The sequence below is a fragment of the Lemur catta genome, chromosome 14 (assembly GCF_020740605.2).
Source record: "Lemur catta isolate mLemCat1 chromosome 14, mLemCat1.pri, whole genome shotgun sequence".
Lineage (NCBI taxonomy): Eukaryota > Metazoa > Chordata > Mammalia > Primates > Lemuridae > Lemur > Lemur catta.
In genome coordinates, this window is record NC_059141.1 from 47,009,299 (window position 1) to 47,027,066 (window position 17,768).

Here is a 17,768-nt window from a genome sequence, read left to right on the forward strand (position 1 = left end):
TAGAATTAAGCCAGGTTCAAAATACTCCCTTCTTAACAATTATAGTAACATCCACACAAGATATTTGATGGGATTTAAGATGGTACCCTTAAGACTCTGCCAAACCAGAGCTAAAAGTCATACAAAAATTACCAGTCATTCCTAAGGATGCACCGATCTTTATATTCTAGTGACTGGTGAGCAGTGATGATTAGGTGCTTTTCATGGTTTCCCTCTTCGTTCTGCACAATATCGACTGCTAACACCAGGTACCGGTTATCCATTCCTCCGGTCAGAACTGTTTTAGGAAAAGAAGATACGACTTTCTTCTGAAATCTAAAGCATACACATACAAAACTATTTTAGCACAACCATGAAATAACAAGCCACGAATCTCTTTTATCAAAAACCAACCTTCTAGTTTCCTAGGTTTGTTTCTTCTGGAAAGCTAATTACAATGGCTGTTAACTAAAATAGGTAAAATTAAGAGAGTAAAGTCATAGTAGAATTCCCATTATAAAAACATCCCAAAAGTAATGCCACTTAAATCATGCTCCCAATATAGGATTTCCATATTAATCTCTGTGAGGAGTTCTGTGGGATATCTATAACTGCGGATTAAAAATAAATTGGAAAATATTAAACAACAAATTTCTACCACTGGCGCAAACCTTCCCAAAGTACAAGTAACAGGAGATGTTTTGGACATTATCCTTTTTGCAAATAAGAGGCTTAAGTTATGGAAAAGTGTAGTGTAGCTGGTTCAGTGGAAGTCCTATCATAAACTACAGAATTGTACTTGAAATCACCTGGTCCAACCCAATATTTAATGCAGGAAACCTTTCTACAAAATCTCATTAGGGATCACCTAGCCCGTGCTTTGTAGAGAAAGCAAGCTCAATACTTGTCACAGTAGCTTATTCCTTTATAGAGTAACTTGGAAGTTTTTTATTTATATTTATAATGGACAAGTCAATTTCACAATACTTTAATCCAGTGCTCCAAGCCGCCTAAACTTATGCAAAATAATCTCTCCTCCGAAAAACAGCCCTTCTTTTATTAAGTACTTCTTGAGTGAAAGATCAAATAAGAGTCCAAAGTCACTATGTCTCCAGTTATAATACCAAATGCCTTTGACATTACCCTATAAATTATCTTCAGTCACCCGACAGTAGATCCTATAATTTTGTAAACATTTCATTCATCTCACCTAGCCTCAGGCCATGAATTTAGCAAGGAAGGCTGTGTGATGCCTATGGATCTCTCAAAAGGTATGGCTGATCAAAACCTCAAAGGCAAAAGTCCCTCAGCACTAAGTAGCATTATTGCTACTATATTAATTTCACATTATGACTGGTTAAGTTTCTCCGACCATTTACACCGACTGAGGGTGCAGAGTTCTCCCTGGAATAAGTTCCTCCAACTAAACATCGAGAAAAGCATCAGGCAGTTGCAGTTTCTTTTTATGAAGATATTTCAATGGCCCAAACTCCCCCAAATTGGGAAAGAGGTGACACCAAGGGAAAGAATGAACTGCTGGGCGACAGCCTCTTCAGGCTCTGGCCGAGTGCGGCCCCAAAGAAAACCCCGGGAAGCGGACCCAGCTCCGCAGGCTCGCCGGGGCCGGGGCAGCTGAGCCGGGTCCCCGGGCCCCCAGCCCCGGTCATCGCGCAGGCGCGGGTGCGGCCTCTCCCGCTCCTTTCTTTTAAATCTCCCGCTTTACTCCCACACCCTCGCCCAGCTCCGCTCACAGCTCAGCCGGCAGCGCAGCCTCCTCCCCGAAACTCTTCTCCATCAGCAGCTCCAGTTCGCCCAGCTGCTCCATCCCGGGCGCCGGGACCGCAAACTGCCGCCAAGGAAAATCAGGGGGAATCGGCGGCAACACGGCAAACGGAAAAAACGAGCGCGAGTCTACGCCGCGCTGCGCGCATGCGCCCACCTACCCGGTCCCAATTGACCTGCGCGAGGCCGCCCTTCCCGCTCCTGGCGCGTTGCTACTGGAGCGCTTCGCTGGCCCCGCGGAGGCGCTTGGCAGCCCCTGTGCTCCCCAGCTTAGGGCTTGGAAAAGTCTTCACACCTGGCCCAGACTCCTGCCCTCTCCCTTGACACTCCAGCCCGTGTCCGACTCACGCTCTTAGTTTGAAGAGGACCATTTGCGGTTGTCCAAAACCTGGCGTCCCTAGCCTTCAGAATTTTGCATTCCCTGGGAAACATCCTCTCCTCCTTTTTTTCTGGAAAACTCATTGAGAAAATAGAAACTTAGATAGGAACTCCATCATGCCACGACTAAATCTACAAAACTACCAATATGTGCACCCATCTTCTCTCTTTCCACTTTTTGCCAACACTGGACAATGTTCTTCCTGTCAATGGGCAATCCCTCCACTGTACTCGGATTCCAGGGCTAGTATTCTCCAGGGCATTGCTTCATCATTGCCTTGGTCTCTGGTATCATCAGTCTCACCTCCATTATTGGATTGTATCCATCATCATAGCTCACTGCAACCTCAAATTCTTGGACTCAGGCTCCTGCCTCAGCCTCCTGAGTAGCTAGGACTACCAGCATAGGCTACCACATCCTGCTAATTTTTTTTTAAATAGAGACAGGGTTTCATTGTGTAGCCGATGCTGGTCTTGAACTCTTAGCCTCAAGCGATCCTCCAGCCTCTCAAAGTGCTGGAATTACAAGCATAAACCACTGTGCCCAACTGTGGAAAGGTTTTTTAATGATCAATTTCTTTAATTGGCTATGCAGATTTTCTGTTTCATCTGTGTCAGTCTTGATTGTGTTTTGCAAGGCATTTCTGTCCAATTCACCCAAATTGTCAAATTCCTTGGCAAATAATTATTTAGAAATCCCTTATCTTTTTTCCTTTTTTAAAAAAATGGACAATTCAGGCTGGGCGTGGTGGCTCACGCCTGTAATCCTAGTACTCTGGGTGGCTGAGGCGGGTGGATCGTTTGAGCTCAGGAATTCGAGACCAGCCTGAGCAAGAGGGAGACCCCCCTCCCGTCTACTAAAAATAGAAAGAAATTAGCTGGACAACTAAAAAATATATATAGAAAAAATTAGCCGGGCATGGTGGCACATGCCTGTAGTCCCAGCTACTCAGGAGGCTGAGGCAGAAGGATTGCTTGAGCCCAGGAGTTTGAGGTTGCTGTGAGCTAGGCTGACGCCATGGCACTGTAGCCTGGGCAACAGAGTGAGACTCTATCTCAGGGCAGAGGAATCGGACACTTGATTCTATAAAATCAAGTGTCTCTGAGACTGAGCTCAATGCTCTGAGACTGAGCATTCTCACTTATTATCTTTATAATATCTGTAGGATCCAAAAAGTGATGTGCTCTTTTTTATTCCTGATATTGGTAACTTATGGTCTCTTTTAGTTACCAGTCTAGCCAAGGATTTATCAATTTTCTTGCCAAAAACCTTCAATAGCTTCCCATTGCATTTAGAATAAAACATAAAATCATTACCAGATCCTGTAGAACCCCACATGATCTGGCCTTTGTCTATTTCTTTAACCTCATCTGTTGCTACTCCTTCACTCACAATGCTTCAGTCACACTGGCTTTCTGACAATTCCTATGTCAAGACAAACTTTTTCCTGTCTTAGGGTTTTTGTACCTGCTGTTCTATTCACCTGGGCCATTCTTCCCCCACAACTCTTTGTATAACTGTTTCCTCTTAATCCTCCATGTGTCAGATTAAAAGTATATATAGCACATCAAAGAAACCTTTCACTGACCATTCTAAATAAAGTAACTCTTTTATTTACTTCCTTCATAAACACTTTCCACAAACTGTAATCATTTTTTATTGGTTTATGTTTATTGACATGTTCAAATTTATGGACATGTTAAAGTTTCATCTGAACAGGATACTACTGTGTTAGAGTATAGCATCATGGCTGTAAGACTAGGCTCTAGATTCAGACAAGCTGATTCTGAATCCTAGATCCACCAACTTATCATGTGAACCTGGGCAAGTAATAAAAATTCCCTAGGCCTTGATTACCCCCATCTGTGAAAAAGGAATATTAAACAGTACCTATCTCATAGTATTGTTGTAGAGATTGACTTAAGGCATCAAAAGTGTTTAAAACAAGGCATGGCACATAATAAGTCTCCAGGAAATATACATAACATTATTTATCACTGGTTTCTGGTGCCTAATATAGTGACTGATATTCAAAGAATAGATATAAGGAACTGTGTAAAGTATATAGCTGTTATGTGTGTCAGATATTATTGGCAAGACTCTGGAAGGCAATGCATTAATTGTACATAGGTTTTATTATTTACCACTCATTGTGGCAAATTAGCAACAAGACATTTCCATGAAACAAACCAAGTGACTGTATTTCTAAATCATCCATTTCGTGGACTATTTGTGCTTCATTTCTCCCTAACAGAATACAGAGTTTCCAAAAACAGGGACTGGGTCTTCTTTCTTCCCACCAGTAAACATCACTGAGCACCTGTTATCGTGGTGCTACCCTGTGCTCCTCACCAGGGTTGAAAGCATGGCTCTGCCCTTGAAGGAACCAGTTGCGGGGAGGGAGGGACATAGATAAACAGGTAGTTATCATAAAGTGTGGTACATACTCTATTAGAGAAATACCTGGTGTTAAATGCTATTTGGCATCCGAATTAAACTGTAAGTACAGCTAATAGGCCTCTCAAGGGAAGTTCTACATAATGCTGACATAATAGGTGGTAAATAAATGGATGTTGAGTACCCTGGTGGAGAATGAAGCAAAATATTATTGTACATACCCAGTAACTTCTACACCTACACACAGGGAGCCATTGAGAGCTAAGGGTGATACCTCATTTAGCAATCCCTAGACCAGACCACTGTCTCATTCTATATGCCACGGGGCTCTATGCACTGAAAGGTAGGAAAACAGGAAGAACAGAGTTCAAAAAAGAAATAAATTATCAATCTTCAAATGGAAGATAACATAGCTAAATGGGCTTTGGGTTACCTATCTGAAATAAATCAGATATAAACATAGTCATTATTTTAAGTATTCTTCCATTCTGACTTATGTTTCAATAATGTAAACAGCTAAAAAAAGAAATAGTCAAAACATGGAAAAATTTATTTTTAATAGCCTATGAATTCTATAACAGACATAGAATGCAAATTTTTATTTAAAAAAATATTTGCAGTGCCCTTTTATTGATAACATAACTGAGATACTTATTTTATATATTTAAATTATTTTAAGATTTAATAACAATAGTTAGCTACAATGTGACCCAGAAATGAAAATATACAAAATACTTTTAAGAGCACAAGTATTTCTACCTGCTGGTACACTTATAGGTCATACAAAGATACGTATTTATTTTTAAAATAAAGACTTTCAAAATGAAACCAGCTCATCAAATTTTTACCGAGGTATGACAAGACATCTTTTATGCAAAAAAATAAAAATTGAAGCAAAAATAACACTTTCAACGTAGTTTTCTAATGTCCTAAAAATCACATCAATTCTACAATTTACTATTTCTGAAGACAGAACTTTAATTTGTTCCCCTCCCATTTCTATCATGCTTATAATAATAAAACATAAAACTGCTCTAAATACAATAAATGGAATTCTGACATTTCACCATTTTCTTAATATGAATAACAAGTCAAATCATATTTTACATTTCTACTTGCTTGTATTGCACTAAAATTATTTTACATGGAAGAACTAGTTGATGTATCACGACATAATACCTTAGAAACATTCTTTGATATTCATATCTACATTAATGGATATTTCACAGTCCACTTAAATAAATTTTCTAATATAAACCAAATCATCTAACAAAAACAAATCTATAGTGCCACTTTGTTTTTGAGAGCAAAGATATTTAGTATTTATTATTACTGTCTTTGGGAAATACATTGCCTCTTAAAAACATCTGGAAATCACACATAGTACCTGGTTACCATTTGAGCAAAACCTGATCTATCCTTCTATTTTTCCTTCATTTATTTTAGAGACAGGGTCTCACTATGTTGCTCAGGCTGGCCTCAAAATCCTGGGCTCAAGAGATCCTCCCATCTCAGCCTCTGGAGTAGCTGGAACAACAGTCACATGCTATCATGCCATTGCATCCAGCCTCTTCATTTACATTTGTCTCTATGTGGCTACTTTTTAAATATAACATCAATTTTATTTTAAAAATAAAGGAAAAAAGTGTCCTTTTATGTAGTAGAGCAGAATTATAAGAGAGATAATAATACTTCAATGCTAGCTGTTTTATAGAACTCAAAAATTCAGTTCTCATCATTCTGCTGCAATATAACCAAGACTGCTTATTTTAATAATAAACAATGTTAGCGTTTTTTAAAAATCTTGATTACAATAAAAACTTGGAACAGCATGATAAATCTAATGGCAACCTCTTGAACCCTGTCTTGAAGTTAGCTCTTCTTCCAAAGAAAACTTTAAAACGGTTTTAAATAACCTAATTGTCTAGCAAGCATCAGCTTAGGAATATTTTTTCAGTGTTCTAAGGTATAATGTTTGGCATCAAAAAGTATGGTAAGCACTTTTGATTTGTGAGTAAAAAAGAAAAAAAATCAAGTACTAAAATACCAGTGGTTCCTGTAACAGGGTAAATATCCTGATTCAAGTACTGTTCTCCCCATAATTAAATTAACATTTCCCCCCCCTCAGAGTTTGTTAAGGAAGACAAACCACAAATTTTAGTTGAGGTGAAAAAACTGCTTCATAAGTTCATATGTTGTAAAAGCCACTGCTTGAGAGGGGATGCAGCGAATATAATTAAGAGATAAACCACGATATAATCCTTTTCGAATTCCATGGTGTCCATAGACATACTTCATAGTATCCCGCATGGTACTGAAAGACAATGATTAAATGATGACACATCTATGCCACTCATGAAGACACAATTTCAGGATCCATAAGAGATAGCATTCTTAAAAGAAGCTAAAATGCTAATCTGTCATGGGGTTAGAGAAAAAATAAATAAAAAATAATAAAAATGAAGCTAAAATGACACCTTGAATATCTTGGGGAAGGCAAGCGTTAACAAGCTAAAAATTTTCAAAATAAAACAGCAAGTCATTCCAAACAAGTACAAGCATTATGCATAGAATTTCAGGGTTCATTAATACAATATATTTTGTTTGTCCTATGTCTATGACATTTACCGACAACACTATTTCATACTAATATTTGAAATACTGATGCAATCCTTTCAAAGGTTGTATGAGCAGTTGCCCTTTAAGCTTTCATTATAGCTCAAGTTCATTCTGCTGTTGTTGATCTTGTTATCATTGTTTGTTTTTAGACAGGGTCTTGCTCTGTCAACCCAGCTACAATGCAGTGGTCCAATCATAGCTCACTACAACCTGGAATTCCTGGACTCAAGCAATCCTCCCACTTAAGCCTCCCAAAGTGTTGACATTACATGCATGAGCCACCGTGCCTGGCCACAGCTCAAGTTCTATATTATAAAAAGCAGGTGTCACAGAACTAAAGCTTAAAGCACTATCTTTCAGATTTCAGCAATGAAGACTTTCTTGTTTCAGACAGAGTTGTTTCTTTCCTTTCAAATCAATATTTTGGGCTTTGCTTTTTCCCTTTCAATAGGCAATCTGGGCTCAAATCTTCAAAAAATCTTTTGGGTGAACAAGGCAGAACAAACATTTTGCTCTTCTCCTGAAGGCAACAAATCACCACTCAAATAGAATGGTTCTAAATTTCTACAGCTTATAGAAAATTGTAGAGCCATGTTGTACAATAACAGTAACGAACAGTCATGTGTGACTACTGAGCACTTGAAATGTGGCAGTCCAAATTGAGATATGCTGTGAGTGTAAAACACACCCTGAACTTAAAGTGCTAAGTATTAAAAAAAAAAAGAAAGCAAAATATTGAAATGTTAAACTGATTATATTTTAGATATTTTAGGTTAAACAAAACATACATTTAAACAATTTTATCTTTCTTTTTATACTTTTTAAAAATGTGGCTACCAAGAAATTTTAATTACACATGTAGTTCACATTATATTTCTATTTAATGAAGCTCCTCTAAAATAGAATGGAAACTGATGGAAACCTTATAAAGTTACCAAAGCATACTCTGGGGGATAAAATGGAGGATATAGACTATTGGTGAGACCAGAGTCCCATCTCCCTCCTGACTTTAGCTTTTTTTTTTTTTTTTTTTTTTTTAAAGGCTGGTCAAGTGAAACAGTTCCCCACCTCCTTTAAACATTACATTTCCCAAAGAAAATGAACGATGACATATGATAAACTTACAGGCACTTTTCAAATTCTGGCAGAGAAGTTCCTAGTTGCATTCGCCGACGAGTTACATCAAATGGATAGCTAAAAGAAGAAAAAGACATAAAGACTTAAAAATAATTTTTAGTTTTCTACTCAACGACTGTTGAATACAAAGCCCTATGTGCACTAGGAAATAATGTGTTCCTATTCTCTTATTGTTTTGTCTAATTTATAGGCACATGAATAAAATCAATTAACAATGCATAGGTCTTTGTTTATGGGACTCCCTCTGGTTAGAGGATTCTTCTCCCCCATCACCACAATATCAGGTTCTATTCACTCCTCAAAGCCAAATTAAATGCTGCTTACAAAGAAATAAACTGGTTTTTATTGTTGTAATGAATAGGGGTTTTCAACTTTGGCACTATTGAAATTTTGGGCTGGAACACTCTTTATTGTGAGGAACTGTCCTGTGCATTGTAGTATGTTTAAGTGATCCCGGGCCTCTGCCCACTAGATGCCAGTAGCACTTCCCCAGTTGTGGCAACCAAAAATGTCTCCAGATATGAACAAATGTTCATTGGAGACCAAATCACCCCAAGTTGAGAACTACTCTAAGGCTATTCAGCAAGTCTCCTCAAATATAGTAGACCAATACAAAACTTTTCTTAAGAGCTAAAATTTTAGAAAGTGAAAAAAAAAAAAAGAGCTAAAACTAATGATACATGTAATTGCATTTTGAGGACAGAGAAAATCATATCACAGGATTGCCTGAAATGAAATATGCAAAGATAATCTCTTTTAGGAGTGGGATACAGGTGATTTTTAAGAATTATTTTTATTTTGCTAATATTAACCCCATGTGTTAGGTCCTGTGCTAAACATTATATTATCTCATTTCATTTTCACATTACTGTTATCCCAACATTAAGATTAAAAAAATGGAGTATTAGAGACATTCTCTAATGTCACAGTGCTTTCTACTTTTTGTTTAAAGTTCCCCATAGTATCTAATATATACATAAGTGATATATGATAAAAATAATGTTTTTATATACATTTAAATTTACTATGAAGTAGTTATGATAAAAAACATCCAGTCACTAACCAAATGACTTAAGAAATAACATTACCAATAGTTGAGGCTCCCTATGCACTTCAATAGCATCTCCACAAATTATTTTTTAATGGGAGAGAAAAAAAGTGTTATGGGGGTAAAGTGACCAAGTATCTTCAACCTGAGGGATTGAGTTTCCAACCAGGACAAGATGTATGTGGGTAGAAGGAATTGATTAATAGAAAGGACAGAATGTAAGAAGACAAGGTGACAAAGACCAGGACTAGGGAAGTAATAGTGGGAAAGAAAGAAAATTGCATTCTAGGCAACGTTCTGAAGTAAAAAAAATGACAAGACTTAGTGACTCTTTGGATATGTACAATGTGAAAAATGACTTCAAGTTATCAGGACTAGTAGATTGGTAGTTATCAGTAACAGGAAAGTTAGGAGCTGAGGATTGTCGTAAAGAAGATAAGAAGGTAGTATTTGACTTACGAAGTTTGCCCTAATGGCAAAGATCCAAGGGAAACATCCAAAAGCTTGCTAGAGATGTAATGGGGAGGCAGTAATGGAGATTTAAACAGAATTGGTTATCTCTACAGTGGTGACCCTTGATACCATGAAGATAGATGAGCTGTTCTAGATATTTATAGGAACCGTAGAAAACTAAAGTCTGGCTGGGCCTTAAAAAATCTACACAGATAGGTAGGAAGATACTTGAAAAGAGAAGGTTCTGGAGGATGACCGCCTAGAGAGGGCACTGTTACAGGAGCCAAAGAACTAGAACAATTGGAAAGAAGATAAAAGAACTAAGAAGGGAGGCACTGAATTAAGGGATCAATGGGTTTACAATACAGTTTAAGAAGAGAAGTGGGAAAGAGAAGGTAGATTTTAAGGATCTAGGGGTTGGGAGTGAGTAGTGAAGAGAGGGAAGCAATAAAAGCAAGAAAAGAATCAGAATAGCTGGAGGTGATCATGTCTCTGCAAATGAACAAGGTTTCACAGCCAACTTTCCAAAAGTAAACCACATTCCTTTTCTTCTTTACCTTCAATCTAGTATAATCTGTCCCATCCACAAATACACTTAATCTGCTTTCACAAAAATAATCCTTAGTTGTACAATCTAATGAAAACCTGACTTAACTAATTCTGACTTTTCCCATTGGATATTCTTTTTTGAGTCTTTGTGACACTACTACTTCCTTGTCTTCCTGTTTTTCAGGATTCTCACTTCTCAGTCACAGAAAGCTTTTCTTCTTCCTGTTCCTAAACAGTTTCTTTTTCACAGTATTCTAGCCTCTTTTTATCTCACTCTACTCCATCTCTCTTGATATAAGGAAATTCTTTGAAGCCATTTTTCCAATTACAATATAGTATTAAATAATACCTTTGTCTATGTTTCCACTTAACTCCATTGTATTGCTACTGTCTTAATAAGGAGATAGCCTTGTTGAGGCAGCGACTTTGTTTTTCTTTCAGTGACCCTCCCAATGCCTAGTACACTGTCTAGCACAAAGTAGTCCTTCAAGATTTAATGCAAGAGAAGTTGTAACTCCTTACACACACACTCTACATGGTTCAAACTCAGAAACTTCATGTAGGCAAATTCGTGAGAATATAAAGATTATATTTAGCGTTTCTTTTTTTCTTTCTTTCTTTTAAATGAATCTACAGGAAATTGGGTGAATTTAGTTTAATTTGGTCAATGTGGCATGTCTTTCTTTCTTTCTCTGTTAAGGGATGAGGGTCTCACTATGTTTCCCAGTCTGGCCTTGAACTCCTACGCACAGGTTATCCTCTCATGTTGGTAAGACTACAGTTACACACCATTGCACCTGTAATTATTATTTATAATATGCTTACAGTGCAGGCACATCTGAAAAACTGTATTAAATTAATACTTATATTTTGTAAGGGATCTTATTTTTGAATAATCTATTAGAAAAAGTAAAATGATCAACCAATGCTGAAAAATTGGGATTGGGTAACTGTAATTTGATTGAATTAAATTGATGAAGAAACTTACGATATTGTCTGTGCTATTGCTCCAGCAAAACCACCACAAAGTAAGTTTATGTGAGTTTTCAAAACTAAGACATTAGGATTGTCTGATGAAGGTCTGCCAAGAAGTGTAGGAGCATGGGAAAGCCCAATACTCTTTAAGGTACCAAAAGTAAAAAATGAAACACCTGAAAAACAAAATATAAATTCACCATGATGCTTAACAGAGCATGAGCTGTGAAAAAGACACCATTCTTACACAACAAATGCATTCCTAATTTCCACTGTTTGGCTTAATCTAAGACAAAAAGAGTTAGTTAATGTTTGTAAAAGATTACAAAATTACCACCTATATAAAAATTGTAGCATTGGTTTCACACACTATTATATTCAGTGCACTGAAGGAGGCGGTAGTGAATATAATGCCACCTTATATATGAATAGAATTGAACAGTTTTCCAAGGTTTCACGAGTAAAAATTAAATTCATGATTAACAATTATAAGTAAATATGGCAATTACATTTATAATAATAATGATGGTGATAATGTAAGATAGAGGCACAAAAATTCAGAAATAACAAAGCATTGTTATGTTAACTCAGTGACTAATTTTGTCTTCAAGGAAGAATTGTGACAATGAGAGAAATGTTCATATTGGACAGGTAGAATCTAATAAACATAGTATGCAGTTAGAGCTTGCTAAACTGCTCATGATTCTAATAGAACCAGTAAGGTTATATATTAATAAATTAGAAAAAGAATTCAAGCATTCCTATCAACTAAGCATTACTCAAGATATCTTGATATCTACTAAATTGAAAGAACATATCTTAAAAGATACCTGATGCTTAAGAACAAATAATTACTAACAAATATCCAGTCCAGGATAACACTTCAATATATACATTTATTCTTTATGCAAAATTCTTATAATATTATCATATTTTGAGATGATATACAATTTTAGAATATTCATATACTTTTATATTTGGAGAATCTATTCTAAAGTCTTAAATACAGAAAAAGTTCATGAAAAGGAAATTCACAGCAAATTAAACATGAGTAGAAAAATATTATAAATACTTAAATGATGTGGAATGGTATTAAGTGTAATATGACAGAATTAATAATGATGTTTGTGAAGAATATTCAAATATGTGAAAAATATTTGGGAAATGGGGAAAATTAAAAAAATTTGTATATATACTATAACTATGTAAAAAATATATTTTAAAAACTAAAAAAGAGTGAGGAAAATACAGCAAAAAATAAAGAGTTCTGCACTAGCACAATGGCAGTCTAAGTATTCTAACGGACTTTACCATTACAGAAAAACTGCATCCATTACTGGACTTGTAAAAAGGATGGAAAGGTCTCCAAGAAACAACGCAGCACTACTGCCTCACAAAAGTATAAGCTGAGGTCTGATTGGGAGTTGTGGGTACATAAGGGAGGTAAAGTAACTGCATATAGATGCCAGTAGCAGCAGAGACATTGAAATGGATCTTGTCACTGAGCCTGCAGAAGTGGAATCACTGGGTCTGAAACTCGTGGGCAGAGCTCAGTTCTGAACAGGAGCTCCTGGTAGAAGCTGAATAACGATTCTTTGGAAAAAAACATTCCCAATTTAGACCCATAGGGTACTCAGAGATTAATATCACGCAATGAACTCCTAATCAAAGACCACCAAGCATAAGAAGAGGCAAATATATATATTCACAAAAGAGTAGAGGGAGTAAAGATTCAGACAAATAAGCAAGTAACATTTAAAAAGTAGTAAAAAGAAACATAAAGAGAAAAGCACCAAGTAGAAATAAAATAGCAAGGTACAGATACAAGTCCAAAAACATCAATAATCACAATAAATAACAAGTGGACTAATGGGAAATAAAAAGATGTTTCAGACTAGATTTTTAAAAATATCCAGCTATATGATGCTTACAAAAGAAAACACCTAAATGAATTTCGTGTTTGGACTGGGGTCCCATCCACTAATCATTTTATACAAATTCTTCCCTAAGGATGGAAAATGAAGAAACGCTCTTCAACTAATTCTATGAGAATCATATAACTTTGATACCCAAACCACATAAAAATATTACATGAAAAGAAAATTACAAGTTTATCTCACTCGTGTATATGTAAAACTTCTAAAAACAATTAACAAATTGAATCAAGCTGGATATAAGAAGTTCATTATATCGTAAATAGTTTGAGTTGACCCCAAGGTAATTTAACATTACAACATCTATTGATGTCATTCATCAATTTTCAGATTAAAGGAGAAAACTATATGATCACCTCAGTCAATGTGTAGAAAAGAACATCTGCTAAAATGCAACAGCAGCTCAGATCAAAATTCTCATGAAAACTTCCTTAATCTGATAAATGGTATATATACTAAAAACTACAACAAACATTATGCTAAAGAAGTGTTAGAAACTTGCCCTTCAAAAGCAGCAATGAGCCAAAATGTCCATTATCATCACTTCTATTCATTGCTAGACTGTAGGTCCTTAGCCAGTATAGTAAGATAAGATAAATATAAATAAATAAAGGATTGGAATGGAAATTTAAAAAGCAATTATTATTTGCATAGGATATGACTGTCCACATAGAAAACCCAAAGCATTTACAAGTAACATGTTGGCTGGCTATAAAATCAACAAATAGGAAAATGGCTATTAACATAAAAATTAAATCAAGCAATAAACAGAAAATGTTAATCGCCTAAAAGATACAACAAAACTTATAAGGTATCTACAAATACATCTAACAAAAATGTCCAAGACCTATTTGAAAATTCATTCAAAATATCAACAAAAATTTTTATGCAACAGCAAAACCAAATTCTAAAATACATGTGAAGTAGCAGAGTATCTATAGTCCTGACATTCCTGAAAAAAAGAAGCATAAAGTAAAGGGATCTGTCCTACCAAATATAAAGGATCATTATAAAACTGCTCACAATTATTTTTTTAAGAAGTAGCACTGCAGATCCCTGGGGAAAGGAGAGACTATTTGACCCAGACTATAAATATAAATGGTCCTGGGTCAAAGGGGAAGGAAAAAAAATACTTCCAGATGAATTAGGAGCTTATATATGAAATGCTACACTTTAAAAATCATTTCAAAATACATTTTTGACTTAAAAAGCACTATGTGTAAAATAACAGATTGATAAATTCAAAATTTTGAATTTCTGAGCTACTAGAATAACTAAAAACATTTTAATAACCCCAAATGTTGGGAAAGTGTGCAACAACGATTTCTCACACATAGCAGGCAGGTACAATTATTTGGAAAGCAGTGTGAAAGTTTCCTCTAAAGTTAAACATATACCTATTCTATGACCCAGCAGTTCTCTGTTAAGTATTTCCCCAAAACATATAAAAACATATGTCCACAAAAAGATTTTTATAAGAATGATTATAGCAGCTTTATTCATAATAGCCCTAAATTGGAAATATCCCAAATGGTCATCAACAGTAGAATGGCTAAACAAATTGTGCTATGCCCATACAACGAAATATGACTTAGCAAAAAAAAAAAAGGGAATGAATTTCAAAACCACAATGAGATACCACTTCACACCAGTAGGATGGCTATAACCCAAAGTCAGATAAAACTGTTTCCAGAAGTGGAAGAATTTGAGTAAAAAAAAAGATAATAATTGTTGGCAAAGATACGGAGAAATTGGAACCCTCATATACTGCTGGTAGGAATGTAAAATGGTGCAGTTGCTAGGAAAAGAGTTTGGTGGTTCCTCAAAATGTTAAGCATAGTTACCATTTGACCTAGCAATTCCACTCCTAGAAATATATCCAAGAGAAATGAAAACATAAATCCACACAAAAATTTGTACATAAATGTTCACAGCAGCATTATTTATATTAGCCAAAAAGTAGAAACAACCCAAATGTCTGTCAACTAATGAACAAATAAACAAAATGTGGCATATTCATATAATGGAATACCATTTGGCCATAAAAAGGAATGGAAGTGCTGATACATGCTACAACATGGGTGAACTTTAAAACAATATGGTAAGTGAAAGAAGTTAGTCACAAAAGACCACATATAATATGACTCCATTTGTATGAAATGTCTAGAATAGGCAAATCTATACAGAGGGAAAGATTAGTGGTTACTTAGGACTGAGGGATGATCGTTAAAGGTACAGGGTTTCTTTTGGGGATAATAAAAATGTTCTCAAATTAATTGAGGTGAAATCTGTACAACTCTGTGAATATATGAAAAACCATTTAATTACACACTTACAGGAATAAATTGTATGATATGTGAATTATATCTAAATAAAGCTATAATCCCCCAAAATAGAATTTCTGTTCATTAAAAGACACTACAAAGAAATGAAAAAGCCAAGCCATAAACAAGGGAAAGATATTTTCAACATATAAATAGCAAACAATTGATGATGAAATTATATAAATACAAATCAATAAGAAAAAGACAAACACCTCAGTAGAAAAGTAGGCCAAACACATAAGTAGGTATTGCACAGAAAATATAATTGGCAAATAAACATATTAAAAGGTACTCAACCTTATTAGTAATGAGAGAAATGCTAAATAAGACCTTTTTTTTTAAGAGACGGGGTCTCGCCCTTGCTCAGGCTGGTCTCGAACTCCTGAGCTCAAATGATCCGCCTGCCTCAGCCTCCCAGAGTGCTAGGATTACAAACGTGAGCTACCGCGCCTGGCCTAAGTAAGACCTTATAAGTTAATTTTTTTCTCTTTTTTGAGATGTTGTCACACTATATTGCCCTGGCTAGTCATAAACTCCTGAGCTCAATCAATCTTCCCACTTCAGCCTCCAGAGTAGCTGGGATGACAGGCACAAGCCAGCATACCAGGCTTATAAATTACTTTTTATATTCAATAAAATTCACAAAAATTTAAAAGTCAGCTAATACCAATGATTATTGTTAACCACTGCTGGCAGAATTATAAATGGATACAACTGTTTTCAATCGATTTGATCTTATCTAATAAAACTGGATATACATTTAACTTACAACCTAGTAATTCTACTCCCAGGTACATACTCTAGAAAAATTCCTGAAGCAGGACCACACACAATTGGACAAATGAATGAACAGTTATATACAACATGAATAAATCTTTAAAATATAATGAATCCAAGAAACAAAAAATATTGATATTTTCATACCATGGAACAATACTCAACAATTAAAAAGAACAAATTATTGATACACAAAACTAGAATGAATTGCCAGGGAATTATGCTAAATAAAAAAAGTTAATCTCAAAAGGCCACATAGCATAGATACCATTTATTAAAAAAAATTTTTTTTTTTTTTAAGACAGAGTCTCACTCTGTTGCCTAACCTAGAGAGCAGTGATGTCATCATAGCTCACTGCAACCTCAGACTTCTGGGCTCAGTCTCTGAAGTAACTGGGACTACAGGCAAGAGCCACATGTTGCTCAGAGAACTCCTGGCCTCAAGCAATCCTTCCCCCTCAGCCTCCTAAAGTACTGGGATTACAGGTGTGAGCCACTGTACCCACTATGAGAACTCTTTTTTTTCTTTTAGAGACACTTTGCAGCCCAGGCTGAGTACAGTGGTGTGATCGCAGCTCACTGTAACCTTGAACTCCTGGGCTCAAGAGACCCTACTGCCTCAGCCTCCCAAGTAGCTGGGACTATAGGTACACGCCGCCATGCTTGGCTAATTTTTATTGTTTTAATAGAGACGGGGTCCCTCGTCTTGAACTCCTGGACTCAGTCAATCTTTCCACCTCCCAAATTGCTGGGATTACAGGCATGAGCCACTGCAACCAAGCTCCATATAAAAATTCTTAAAATGACAAAATTATAGAACTGAAAAACAGATAAGTGGTTGTCAGGAGTTAGGGAAAGGGGCAGGGAGGGTATGCCTGTTAGAGTCAGCAGGATGGATACTTCTTATGATGGAACTATTCTGTATCTTGACTATGTTGTCAATAGCCTAGCTATGATACAATACGATAGTTTTGTAAAACATTACCACTGGGGAAACTGGATAAAAGGGTACACGGGATCTCTTGGCATTATTTCTTTTTTTTTTTTTTTTTTGAGACAGAGTCTCACTCTGTTGCCCAGGCTAGAGTGCCATGGCATCAGCCTAGCTCACAGCAACCTCAAATTCCTGGGCTCAAGTGATCCTCCTGCCTCAGCCTCCCGAGTAACTGGGACTACAGGCATGCGCCACCATGCCCGGCTAACTTTTTCTACATATATTTTTAGTTGTCCAGATAATTTCTTTCTATTTGTAGTAGAGATGGGGGTCTCCCTCTTGTTCAGGCTGGTCTTGAACTCCCCAGAGTGCTAGGATTACAGGCGTCAGCCACCGCACCCAGCCTCTTTGCACTGTTTCTTTCAACTGGTAAAGGAAAATCACAGGAGGCCATTGTTTTGGACTAAGCTCCTGCAGTAGG

The 17,768-nt window shown here is 36.2% G+C and overlaps 2 protein-coding genes across 2 annotated transcripts in view; both read right to left on the minus strand.

The window, feature by feature from the left end:
• DNA2 (DNA replication helicase/nuclease 2) overlaps positions 1-1,904 on the minus strand; it is a 42,321-nt gene extending 40,417 nt beyond the window's left edge. The window contains exons 1-2 of the mRNA XM_045569294.1: positions 1,731-1,904; positions 133-315 (exon numbers count right to left, since the gene is read on the minus strand). Of these exons, the coding sequence (XP_045425250.1) occupies positions 133-315; positions 1,731-1,804 (257 nt within the window). The 5' untranslated portion in view covers positions 1,805-1,904. The remainder of the gene's footprint in view (positions 1-132; positions 316-1,730) is intronic.
• Positions 1,905-5,570: 3,666 nt separating this feature from the next.
• The window catches only part of SLC25A16 (solute carrier family 25 member 16), a 33,985-nt gene continuing 21,787 nt past the window's right edge, over positions 5,571-17,768 (minus strand). The window contains exons 7-9 of the mRNA XM_045569295.1: positions 11,332-11,494; positions 8,282-8,350; positions 5,571-6,851 (exon numbers count right to left, since the gene is read on the minus strand). Coding sequence (XP_045425251.1) covers positions 6,695-6,851; positions 8,282-8,350; positions 11,332-11,494 — 389 coding nt within the window. The 3' untranslated portion in view covers positions 5,571-6,694. The remainder of the gene's footprint in view (positions 6,852-8,281; positions 8,351-11,331; positions 11,495-17,768) is intronic.